This window comes from Mustela erminea, chromosome 7, assembly GCF_009829155.1.
Source record: "Mustela erminea isolate mMusErm1 chromosome 7, mMusErm1.Pri, whole genome shotgun sequence".
Taxonomy (NCBI): domain Eukaryota; kingdom Metazoa; phylum Chordata; class Mammalia; order Carnivora; family Mustelidae; genus Mustela; species Mustela erminea.
In genome coordinates this window covers 44,620,942-44,634,580 of record NC_045620.1, presented here as the reverse complement: position 1 = coordinate 44,634,580, position 13,639 = coordinate 44,620,942, and the positions used below count along the sequence as shown (strand labels likewise).

General features: G+C 41.8%; 1 protein-coding gene across 5 annotated transcripts in view; it reads right to left on the bottom strand.

Annotated features, from left to right (window-relative positions):
- CFAP61 (cilia and flagella associated protein 61) overlaps window positions 1-13,639 on the bottom strand; it is a 285,821-nt gene that overhangs the window by 54,809 nt on the left and 217,373 nt on the right. For all 5 annotated transcript variants that reach the window (XM_032351542.1, XM_032351539.1, XM_032351538.1 and 2 more), the window contains 3 exons: window positions 10,470-10,797; window positions 9,019-9,110; window positions 1,369-1,574 (listed from right to left, as the gene is read on the bottom strand). In XM_032351542.1, coding sequence (XP_032207433.1) covers window positions 1,369-1,574; window positions 9,019-9,110; window positions 10,470-10,797 — 626 coding nt within the window. The remainder of the gene's footprint in view (window positions 1-1,368; window positions 1,575-9,018; window positions 9,111-10,469; window positions 10,798-13,639) is intronic.

Sequence of the window (13,639 nt, the reverse complement as noted above, 5' to 3'; positions counted from 1 at the left end):
CCGAAGGCAGCTGCTTAACCAACTGAGCCACCCAGGTGTCCCCAGAAATTATTTCTTAAGAAAGGTGGGCATGCCAGGGCACCTGGGTGGCTCAGCCAGTTAAAATTCTGTCTTTGGCTCAGGTCATGATCTCAGTCAGGGTCCTGGGATCAAGCACCAGTCAGGCACCCTGATCAGTGGGGAGCTTGCTTCTCTCTCTTTCTGCCTCTCCCCATGCTGTGCTCTCTCTCTCTCTAATACAAACAAATAAAATCTTGAAAAAAAAAATGGGTGGGAGGGACACAGAATTCTAGTATTATTATCCCTTAAAGTGTACACACGTTTTATATGCTTTTTTGTTTGTATGATATAGTCTGCAGTTTAAACATATTTTTTAAATTATTTATTTATTTATTTGAGAGAGAGAGAGAGAGAGCATGAGCCCAGCGGGGGGGGGGGGGTGGCGACAGGGTGGGGGAATAGACTCCCCACTGAACATGGAACCCAACTCAGGACTCGATCCCAGGACCCTGAGATCAAGACCTAAGCTGAAGGCAGAAGCTTAACCGACTGAGCCACTCAGGTGTCCCAGTTTAAACATATTTTTAAGAGGAAAGAGATTGCTCCTGATTCTAGCAGTCACTGCTTTGGGTATCAAGGACACTGGAATTCTCCGATTTATGTCCTACATCTGTATCTGATACCGGCTCTGTCATTATCTTGCTTTGTGCAGAGAAGGAAGTTCTTCTAACCTTTTGAAGCAACATACTGTCCAAGAATAGCTTTCTACCTTAAGATTCTAGTCCTCCCAGGGACTAGAACATGTCTTAGCATTTGAAAAGACAGGCACAAATCACAGAGTCTAACCACCCTACTGTGCAGAATCCCCTTAACAATGTCTTATACAAGTGGCCTCCCCCTTTGCTTTAGCACATGCTGGGAGGAAGGCTGGGGCCACAAATAGCTTACCTGTGGTTGTGGAATTCCCACCAGGACCACGTGCTCTCATATCCTGCTTCCAAATCTCCCTCTTCAATTTCTGACCACTCTCAGCAGCCCCATGTTGAAAGGGACTTGAATATCATTTCATCTGGACCTGGCTGTGGTGTGAAGGCTGTGCTTGGATGCATCTGGGATCCAGGCCTGTGTGTAGCCATGGGGACCACATATGGACACATCAAGAGTCCATGCACTTCTCCATGTGACCCTCACTCTCTTCAGGGCTAATGGTCAGATAATCTCTTTTATCTTAGAATAAAATTTCTGCCCTTCTAGCCTCTCCCATGGGTTCCCGTTTGGCTTTCTGGTGTATCACAAAACACGTCCCTCATTCACAAGACATTATAAATGTTTGCATCTCCTCTTAGTAAAGTGTAATGTTCAAATTACCTGTAGAGATCTGGGATCAGCTTGTCCTCGTACCGATTACACAGGTTGTTGAGAAGTTGCTCATGCTGGCCAAAGAGGCGGATGTAATTGGAGGCAGGGAAAGGCTCTTTGGAAAGGCACGTGATGGTTTCCACCATTTTATACTTGTTGATATGTATCCGGAAGTAAGTCCCATTTTTTGCATTACCAGTTACTATTTCTAAACCCTGGTGGCAGGGGGTATGTGTGTGAGGGAAATCAGAAAAAAAAAAAATTAGAAACATTTCTGGACTTTGGGAACTTTATCATAGCAATTTATTTTTCATATATAACACACAGGTTGCATCTTATCACACATTGCAAATGACAGCAATAGATATTGACTAAACTCAACAGAAGCTAACCCTGTGTCTGTAACCACATACCGGACTTAATGACTAAATGTTCCTTGGGATATTTTAAACTGTGATTGCATTGTTCCACGTTTCTAAATCAGTTGCTAGGTTACAACCAGGTTCTCTGCTATTCAATACCTTGCACAGATAATACAAGGAACTGGGTTTATTCTCTTCTGTGAGGTGTGTTAAGACTGTTAATTTAAAAAAATTTTTTCACAGCCCCATTTTGAGAAAAACCTCCTAGTCTCTGGTGATCGGAAAAAATTTCAGGTTTTTTTTAAAAGAAGTTTCTGTAAGTAAAAGAAACAAGTGAAAGGTGATTCCCTGCCAGTTAGGTTTGAGGAGGGTCAGCTGTGTGGTCAGGTCCGTTCCCAGGAAGAAGGTTCAAGTTCATGGGCAGGAAGTACACAGGTACATGCTACGGGGTACTTTTTAGTTCATAAGTTGTCAAAGTTGAAGATGCATAGCTTTGTGTCTCCTAGAAGCTGGCTAAAACTGCTGCATGAACCCACATGAAAAGGGAATATGCTGCCTGATAAATCCCATGTCACGATCCCTTTTTCTATTTCAGCCCCTAATGGCTATGGACCTACCAACTGGAGACATGCTCCCTACCAGCTCAGGCAACCAAACTGAGAACCATCGATGGAAAAACATGGGGTTCTGTTGGTGGCAAATGAACCTGCACTTTGCCCCTAGACTCTGAACTTAGTACATAGTTACATTCAATAAAGCTTTCCTGAGAGCATATAGATTTAAGCTTTTCTCTGCACTTAAATGTGGCATTTTAGAAATCCAAGGCGAGTTGGACTACACTGATCTCAAACATTTACTTAGTCCTGGACATCCCTGGGGATTTTACTTAGTCCTGGACATCCCAAGGACACATGGTTTAACCAAATTTTTAAATAAATTGAAACAACTGGTGGGTATTTGGGCATGATATGGCAAAGCCCTGGGGAGGAATCCGCCAACGGAAAGGGCATACAGTGACATATACAGGAGGGATGTCAGGTAAACCCTGGGCCAACCCCACATAGATGTGTGAAACTGGTTATCTAAGGGTCAGGGGGAGAGCAGATATATAGCTTAGGAAAGGGGTTGGGTGTGGCACCTCAAGGTAGGTGCCGGTCATCCATCACTCACGAGATGGTTGGATACAGACAGGAAATCTACCTCCATAGCAATGCAGAAGGCATCAGCTAACAGGACAATGGGACATCCACACAATGGGATGCAACACGTCCAACAAAAATCATTGGTAAACTATATTCCACATCAGGAAAATACGTTTACAGTACATTTGATACTATATAAGTATAGTATCAAAAGTTGTATAACTTATACAGTATCATTCTATTTTTATAAACATACATGGTATCATTCTATTGTTTTACTGTCAACACTTTAACACACTGTTCAAATGGTCAATTTCTGTGGTTGACAGACAGGGTCACTCACTCTTAGTGTTTCTCTTTCTGCTCATTTGACTATCTGTTGTTTCTATTTTTAAAAAATGACTATCATTTTTGGGGCGCCTGGGTGGCTCAGTGGGTTAGAGCCTCTGCCTTCGGCTCAGGTCATGATCCCAGGGTCCTGGGATTGAGCCCCACATCGGGTTCTCTGCTCAGCCGGGAGCCTGCTTCCTCCTCTCTCTGCCTGCCTCTCTGCCTACTTGTCATCTCTGTCAAACAAATAAAATCTTTTTAAAAAATGACTACCATTTCTAACATGATAAAAAGTTATTTTTAAGTACAGTGGCTATGCTGTGGCAGGGAATCAGACAGGGAGAGAGAGAAAGAAAAATGAAACAAAGTAGAAGGAGCAGGAGAGAATGAAGGAAAGAGGGAAAGAGGGACCCTGGGAAGGAAGGATTTGGGTGTGGAAGGGTGGGGCTCGTCTGGACTCCAGAAGAGTCTCAAAAAAGCCAGACCCGAGCCACTGGCTGTGGACTGCCTGCTCTCCTTATCTGTATCTGATTATCCCCTCACGCTCTGCTCCTGATGCAAGTTACTTCCCTAGTTCTAGATGGTCCCACAGACTTTATTCCATCAGGTGTGTTTCCTCACGTCTTGACTTCTCAGACTAAATAGCAAACACCTCCCAAAGTAGAACGTGTGACATCACAGGGTCAGCTTTACCTGGCAGCCCACTGGAACAAAGGCTATTTCTGAATTAAATACACTTGGAGCTATGAGAGTGAAGAATGTGCTAGCCATGTGTGTTCCTAAGATTAAATACAAAACTAAAGACCCTCTGAGTTTGGCACTCACAGCTTTAGGCTTAGACTCCCTTCCACCCCAGGGGTGGAAGGCCACCTTTATTCTCAGGAGGGGTGCCTAGGTGGAAAGTCGAGTGAGTCTCTGAGGAGAGGCTTCTCCCTGGCTTCAGGGGTAGGGCAGCTGGGGGTTCCAGGAGAAAGGTCACTGACAACAACTCCATAGATTTAGTACCAGGTTTCCTCAGGGCTCACTGGAGGGCAGAGTCCACAATCCTACAAGGTCTTGTGGGATTTAAAATTTCTTTAAGCTGAAGGATTAAGGAAACGAACCCAAGCATCAAAGGGGCATACTTTGTGATCCACCCATATGATGGACTTGGACTTTGCAAAGCATTTCACTTCTGCTCAGGAGGACTCTTTGTTTAGAGGGACTGATTTGGACAAGGCCAACCACCTCAACACAAGGGCCACAGTAACTTAGTTGGTGGCATCTTGACATGTGTTTGCAGAGCTGGGCCACGTTGTTCCACAGAAGGGGGATACGGTCAGCATCGCTTTCAATGATTTGTTGTCATGCTATCTGTTGGGAGTTGTTTGGTCTTACTTTTTGATTTAAAGATTGAATGACAATCTTTGGGTGGCCTCTGTGTTTTCACACATTAATCTATGAGGGCTTTAAGAGGGCAGAAAATGGCCATATTGTAGTGGGGAAAAAAAAATGACCATGCTGTGCTACGAGAGCCAATCTCAACTACAGAAGTAATTTTGTCCATTTTAATGAGATCTGGCACTGTGTTAGCATAACCAGGGGGCTGTTCTGGGAATGGGGAACACATCGAAATATTTTGCATTGACATTAAAGACAAGTCACCTACAGATGGGTCTCTCAGACTACAAATTACTCTGAGAGGACCAGGCAGTCTTATCTGAATTTCCTAGGTCATTCCTAGGTGCAGTTACTGACAGGCTAGGAAAATATAGTGAAGTCCAGAATTCTTCCCGCCTATCATCACAGAAAATCGCTCCATAAAATGATGGCTTGGGGCAACTTCCAACCCTGCCACCCCATAAGGGATTTTGAGGGAATGATGATGATTTCATACACTTTCCAATTCTGTGGGATGTGTCTAGTTGCTTGCTTTATTTTAAGTATATAAGTAAATCATTAGGAAATGTGGATTTTTTTTTTTTAATGTGGATCTTGAATTTAAGATTTTGGCAGAGTCACTGGTTCTGGTGTAGTACTTTTCCCCCTTCCTTTTTTCCTGAATACAATTATCCTTTTGAGTTCCTTTATGATTTTGACAAAGGTTGGAAAATGGCTGTGGAATTCATGCCAAATGGAAGATACAGGAGTAGTCAGACTTGGTGTGCAAGAAATCAAGGCCCCAGCTCTCATGATGAACATACAATTTTAAATTTGATGGTATCCAAGGCAGAATTTGTTGTGACAAATTTCTTTATTCCATGGTGTATAAGCCAACAAAGCATGTGGACTGGAATCTGTAAATTAGTTTATTATGTAGGGGTCCCCTTTCTTCTTTTTGTCAGGTTACCTCTCAGAGAGCTCATGAATTACTAAAGTGTCTTCTTACTTAAAGATTCCAATTAGTGAGTGCTATAAAAGTCTGATAAAATTCATCTGCTCTATATTTATTGGAAGAATAGCGATTCAGTTTCTCTTATGAAATATTGTTCAATGGGCTCCATTCTCAATCAATTGGTTTTATTTAGGTAACTGCCTGACCATTTTGGCAACAATTTTACTTAATCAAATTAATTCCAACCCTAAAAGATTGCCATGGAACCATCCTACATTTTTTTTTTCTTGGAGAATAAAATGGGAAAAAAAAATCTGTTTAGATCTTCTGTACTAATTAAAGAGGAGGCCCACCTGGCAAAATGGTTAATTAAAGTCAGGGGTCCTGTTCAAATACTGTCATAGCACCAGCCAAAGAATCTATTTAAGTTACATTCTTATTAAAACTCATTATCTTAAAAAAAAAAAGGGCCCTTTTTAAGGGGTCCTTATTAAAAACCTTCTCTGACTTTATTCAGAGAGAGGGCCAGGAGTTCATAAATAAATGACACCACATGCAGGAAATCACACAGTGTCCTTGAAGAATCTGGCTCTGTCTGAAACCAAGTCCAATATTTTCTAGCTCTTGAACATAATATTTGGGTCCAATTATTTATCTCTGATGACCAAAGTGCTCAGCCCCTGAACACAACATCTGGGCTTCATCCTATGTAATGCCTCGTGTCATTGGCAGCAGACTGTATTTTCCAAAGATGACCACAATGACGTCCCCAATCCCACATACTCACCTGCAATATGACCTTGACATTGAGAGACCTCTGTGTCCTCTCTTCATGGTGTTGGAGGCTGTGACTGCTCCAATAGATGGTTGGGAAAGGGACACTATGTGACTATGAAGGATGGGTCATAAGAGGCACTGCAGCTCCACTTGCACTCAGAGCCCTGAGCTATCACACAAGAAGACTGACCCCTCTGGGGCTGCCATGCCGTGAGGAAGCCCAGGTGACCAGGATAGCACAGGTGGGATGCTCTGGTTAGCACTCCCTGTGACTGAATAATTTCAGCCCAGGTGAGTACAAGCCTTCATAGGATCCACCCACTGAGTCACAATTAATCTTCCAGTCTTCCCAGATGAGGCTCCAGATATTGTGGGGCAGGGAGACAATCCATTCCCACCGACTGTGCCCTGTCCTAATTCCTGACCCACAGAATCTGTGAGCAGAACCAAATGGCCATTTCATGTTGCTAGGTTTTGTTACACAGCAATAGACACCAGAACACTATTCCTCTATGATCTTTCCTTTATTTGCAAGAAAATCTGTAATCAGACCATGTATACAGGATATACCTAGAACAATCTGAGAGAAGCAGAAGAGAAATAAGTTTTAAATACATAGCTTCTATCCTTCCCCTACAAGAATCACGTTTCATTATTTATCTGGACCTATAATTGACAACAACATCCACCATGGACTAGTTACCTGTTTTGTTCCTTAAAGGCACTGTTACAATATATGTAATCCCTGATAGGACCAGAAATACAAAGAAGCTGGTAACTCGTTCTATGTCCAGAGGAAATACACAGAAGGGTGGGGATTCTTATTTCCTTTCTAGGTGAGAGGCGAATAGCCTGTGCCGTTTTGAGTCTGCCTCCCTCGAAGGATCTTTCCAACAGCTTCTATTTACATCTCATTGGCCAAAACCTGCCACAGGGCTAACACTATTTCAAGGAAATCTGGGAAATGTGTTTCTTTTACATTGGTCAGCCTGTTAACTCTTAAAAATATTCAGGATAAAGAAAATAGGCAACTTACAGTGTCTGCCTCACTGACAAAGAAGCAAACATGACAAACACCCGTTCGGTACCATCTGCCAGAGGATCTAATCTGAGGAGGTTGCCTATTGACCAACCACACTGTGTCCTTTCTAGTTACCTTGAACCCAGGGGGGATCCTACCCCACAGCTTCTGCTTTTCCTGGATGGCCCTTCTGGGGTAATTCAGGCAGGGAGGGAGAACAATGGGTTCTGGATGACATCCCAGACCCTGAACAATGTATTTGTACAATGCCACAAAGGGGGTTAGTTATCTATTGGTGCATCACAGATTACCTCAAAAGTTAGCGACTTACTGTCCTTCCGCAGGTGAATGGATAAATAATTTGTGTTCCAACCAGACAATGGAATATTATTCAGCACTAAAAAGAAATTCCCTCTCAAGCCATAAAAAGACATGGAGGAAACCAAGGCACATTACTAAGTGAAAGCGGCAATCTGAAATCATACTGTATGATTCCAACTATATGACATTCTAGAAAATGCAAAACTATGGAGACTGTGAAAAGATCAGTGGTTGCAGGGGTTTGTGTGGAGGAGTAAATGAAACAGGCAGAGAACATGGGAATTTTAGAGCTACAAAACTCCCCCGTATGATGCTGTAATGGCAGACACATCATTATACATTTGCCCAAACCCATAGAATGTTTAACACCAAGAGTGAACTCTGAAGTAAACTGTAGACCTTGGGTGACAATGAGGTGTTGATTTAAGTTTTATCCATTGTGTAACCACATCCAGAGTGTAGCCACTCTGGTGGGGGTGCTAATCACCAAAGAGGTTCTGTGTAAATGGAGATGGGGGTACATGGGAAGTCTTGGTACTTTCCTCTCAATTTTACTGTGAACATAAAGCTGCTCTAAAAAATAGTGTTTTTAAAAAACACTATCTTAAAACAATGACAAACTATTACCTCAATGTTTGGAAGTCAGAAATTAGGAGCAGTTTAGCTGGGAAGACTCTGGCTCAAGTTCTCCTATAAGTTTATAGCAAGATGTCTGCTGGGGCCACATCATCTGAATCCTTTACTGGGGCTGGAGAATCCACATCCAAGGCAGCTCCCTCACCTGACTGACAAGTTGCTAATGGCTGGTCAGGAATCCTCAATTCCTTATAACACTGGCTTCTCCAATGGGTGGGCTGGGGGACCTTACAACATGGCAGTAAGTGATCCAGGAGGGTGCAAGTTAGAGCTGTAGTATCTCTCATGACTTAGCCTTGAAAGTCACACACTGGGCGCCTGGGTGGCTCAGTGGGTTAAGCCACTGCCTTCGGCTCAGGTCATGATCTCAGGGTCCTGGAATCGAGTCCCGCATCGGGCTCTCTGCTCGGCAGGGAGCCTGCTTCCTCCTCTCTCTCTCTCTGCCTGCCTCTCTGCCTACTTGTGATTTCTCTCTGTCAAATAAATAAATAAAATCTTTAAAAAAAAAAAAAAAGAAAGAAAGTCACACACTGTCATTTCTCCAATATCCTGTTGGCTACATAGGTCAGCCCTATTTCGTGTGTGAGGGGACCACACAAGGGCCAGAATCATGGGACCATCTTGAGAGCTGGCTACCACAGTGGTTTTTCTGATGGAACAGTACATTATACTAAAGACTCTGAATAGAGAATTTCATCACCGCATAAACAAAGTATTATATTTGAAAGTAAAATGAAATTCAGGGATAATACTTACAAAATTAGGCTGGGCCATTTGTACCTCTAAGGGAGTTGGAATGGCAGGTTTGGCAATATGCAGATAATGGTAAGACCCAGGAAGAATGCCTCCTACAGGAAATGGCAAATTTTACAGATTTTAATTTAGTTGTTAATGAAGTGGTAACAGAGTGTATTTATCTGTATATAGCGCATAGGACATAGGATAAACAGAGATGCCTACCATAGTGTATGTTACTCAATCTATCCCCCTAAAGTATAGTATTAGCAAGAAACTCCCTGAGATTGATGTTATTTAACAAAATCAATGTGAATGTGTCATCATACCCCAGCAATGTCCCAGGAAGATGTGCCAAACTAATCCTGTGTATCCTGTGATTTCCCATAACCCCTAGCACTCTAATCTATGCCTGTCCAAGACAGACTAAGACATACAGAGACCTTAAATGTTGCAGTGATATTCCCATACCCTGTCACTCTTTCATTATATAACCAAAATATTAAAGGGGATGTTATTAAAGAAAATCAACAAAGTTCTTATTCAATACTTTAAGAAACTATCATTTTGAACTTCTTACTATTTCTAGCTTGTCCCATAGTATGAGCTTGATCTAACTCTGGGTCTTTCACACCCATCCCTTTTTTCCCCCATAGCTACCACCTTTCCTAAGTTCTCAATCCAAAGTGAGACACAGAGGAGGATCTGTCAGAATTCATTTAGTTAGGTAGAAAATGACAAGGACTGGTATGTACGGCTTGTGTCTCTTTATCTCATGTTCTGTTTACTGGATTAGGGTCAATGGATACACTAGGGGGTCCATGGATGGCTTCTGAGGTTGGTCTATCAACCTCCTGGAAATGAACTTACAGTTTCGTAAATAGCATTTTGTGGTGGAAGGTCCACAATATTCAAAGACACTACTTTCAGTGATATTTCTCATCAGTCAAACACGAAAAAATCCTGTATTACTCATATGATGATCTCCTTAGGGGTCAATATGGCTTAGGGGATGGAAGTAGACTGTTTTTACAGTTGTGAATTGTTTGGTTTATTCATATAGATAAAAGGCCAAGGCCTGGGGTGCTTGGAATGGTCTCCTTATCTCTGAGCTTATAGTGGGAACAAAAATTTGGCAAGATGTCAGGGCATTGTCCCACTAACCAGCTGTGAATAACCTTTGGGCGAGTTACTGATTGTTCCCAGTCTCTCTTTATGTATCTGTAAAATGGGGACCACAGTTATGGTGTGATCCATACTACATGCTCAAAATACCAAGGACCACAATAAAATGCCAGGTCATTAATAAATGTTTAAAAATGAGACTGAGCCCTTCTCTGTCTCTGTGCAAATCCACTGAGACAGAGGAATCTCCTCACCAAGCCTAAGGGAAACATGGAGGGCGGCCCTAAGCACTGATGCAGATCCAATGGGTAGCTTCATCAGAGGGAAGAAGGTGGCCTACTACACACCTTGGATCTTGGCTCCCTTGTACATGGGGATGAGTCGGTCAAGATCAGCCGGTGGCTCAGTCACAGGTTCAAGGGTTGGGTCAAAGAGAATGAGCATAGCTGCTGCCAGCTGGAAGCCAATTTCTTTGGAACTGAAGTTGCTATGAGTCCACTCATTTGAGTAATATTTATTGGAGAATTTGGTGAGGGAGCCAGCAGCTCTGATGGCTATGTCATTGGTGTGGAAGTTGGTATCAATCACAAGTCGGCCATCATAGACAAGACATGCATCATTCAGTGCTTTAAATGTTTCATAATCCACATTCTTCTCACAGAAGCTGAAGAACATCTACAAAGCAAAAACTTATGTTATTACTCAGTTATCACTCTTCATTCACTGTCAAGAGTGTGAATGGTCTGAAGAGCCCCTTATTATTAGGGGCATACAAAAAACCAAACCAAACCAGCAATAACATTTAATCTACTAAAATGTCATAATGGTATGGGGTGTGTGTGTGTGTGTGTGTGTGTAGAGAGAGACAGAGAGAAAGACAGAGGGCAAGAGCCTGTCTTTGGTATGAAGAACAAATTAAGATACCTAATATCACTCTTTTTTGTAATCACTCAATTTAGACATCCATGAAGAGAAGAATGCCAGGTGATGGAGTATATCTCAGAAAAGTAATTTTTTCCCCCTATAAGGAAGTTGACATCCATAAAGACTACTTTCCCCTCATTTGCCTACATTTTTAATAGCTCTATCTCAGCCTTCCATTTTCCTTTTCCTGTGTCTGACACTTAAGTCTCTCTAGGTTCCCTCCTGGGGTCACCTCATTCTGTCTCAAGTCTTTAGAGTGCCTCATTCCTGCCTTTTTAAGCCCAGAAAGCCCACCCTTGAAGAATGGTCCTGAGAGGACGAGAGCCTCTTCCGCTTCAGTTCTACCATGTCTGGTCTCCTGCCTTGCCCTAGCATGGATGGTCAGGCAGTAAATATTTATAGTGTGCCTACCCTATGAAAGGCACTGTGCCATAGAAGGGCCCAAAACACACCTGCATACTCCTTAGAAGTGACCTGTATGCCCCCTCTATTTTCTGCCCAAATTTCAATGCTATCTTGTGCTTAGCTGGATGTCTTCTTCCATAGTAATGCTGAAAGTCATTAAGGTAGTCCAAGTTAGATGTTTTTAAGTCTTCACTTGTCATTGAAATAGTTTAGTCATTTTTATCTAAATATAGTTTGCCACCTTATTAAAAGTCTGCTAAAAAATGAACTAATGACATGGTTCCTCATTCTTACTGACAGACATCATGCTCCCTGCTTCCTTCACATGCCTGTTTATGCACCTCACTCACCTATTACGTACAGACATTGGCTGTCTTGGGCCAGAGATACTTCTCTTCCATATCCTTTCTCTGTGCCCATGAATGGTGCATGAAAGATGAATGATCCTGCAGTAGCCACAGGTCATGGGTGACTATATACATTTAAATCCAAATTAATTAAAATAAACAAAATTTAAAATCCCAACCCTCAATTGTAGTACATCTTTCAAATGTCCAAAAGCTATAGGTGGCTAGTGGCTGCCATACTGGACAGCACAGACATAGACCATTTCTATCGGTTCTATTGGACAACGTCAGACACGGATCTATCATCTCTGTGATGTCCTTTGTTCTCCCTCAGGAAGCTCCTAGGGCCATTGCCCTTTTCCCTGTTTCTATTCCTTCAGCTACCTAACCTTACCCCAGTTATATCCTAGGCACCTTCCTCAAGTCTCTTTAGAACTTGTCCTGTTTTATAACACTTACTCAGTGACCACAGGAAAATACATCTTTCCAAGTTTTTCTCTGACTCTGGATCTATCTGTCTCTCTACTCCTCTTTTTTCTCTCTTGCACTCTGTTCCCATCATTATAAAAATAGTTCTCCTAGTCATATAATAATATGGAAAGCCATTTGATTAGAATTGAAATTATACATGAAAAAGAGTACCATCAACCTCTTGAGCCCCTGAAAATACTCAGGAGCCCCCTTCAGCATCCCCACAAACATTCTTCTACCTATCCAGTTTTTTCCCAATTAAACACACTTTTAATTAAGTTGCATGTTAAATATATTATCTCTTATTTACCCAGATTTTAAAGATTATTGGTACTGCAATTGTATTATATTGTTTTGGTGTAAGCATTCACAAATTAGTCACACTGGGAATTACATAGGAGTTTGTGAACCAGACTAAAAACTGAATAAGCAAGTCTAACACAATTCGAGGGAACATATATTCTAAGTTACAAACCTCTCAATGCAACTCATGTACTCCTTTAATGTCAACTTAACATTACAATACTGGATAAAAATACGAAGTAGAAATATCTGGCCACACTGATGTTGTTCTGAATGAATATTTAAGGGTACTTGTGTTTATAATTCTGATTAGGGAGAACAAAACTCCCTAGTTAGCAGATCAGGAGTCAGTGATTTGATAAACCTCATACATTATGCATTTACACAAACTTCCCATGTTAGGCCCAAGAATATCTTGGTGAAAAGGATAAACACGGAGTTTATAATCTAATTGGAGAGATGGACACCAACAAAGTCACCCCCTTGACAAGGATTTCAGACTGTGATAAATGCTGTATAGAAAAAGGAGATAGCTGGCTGGAGGCTGGAGCGTCTGGGGAGCACCCAGGAGGCACTACCACTGGGTAGAAGGAAGCAAGGTATTGACGTGAGTTCAAAATACCAGCTCAAGAGTTCTGTTTCTGGTACAATGATATAATCCTCTCAGACTAATCCTCTAACTGATATAACTATAAATTCTGGTCAAAGTACAAAAACTACTACCCAAAGATTTCAATGAGCATTTAAAAGGAGATAGATGGTGTAGGGCAGTAGACACGTGGAACAATGATCAGAAGGAGGATAATTTTCCTCATTTTGGTGGAAAGAGGATGAATTATAGTCACTTTTATGCTAGCAGAAGAATATAGTAGAGGAAAGAGTCAGTGAACTTGAAGTTACATCCATAGAAATCACTTAATGTGAAGAATAGAGAGAGAAGATACAAAGAGATTAAAACAAATGAATAGGGCCTTAAGGACTCATGCAACAATAAGAAAAAGTCTAACAGATGTTATTAGAGTTCCAGAAGGGGACTCTCGAGGAGGAGAGGAAAGAAGAATGAAGCA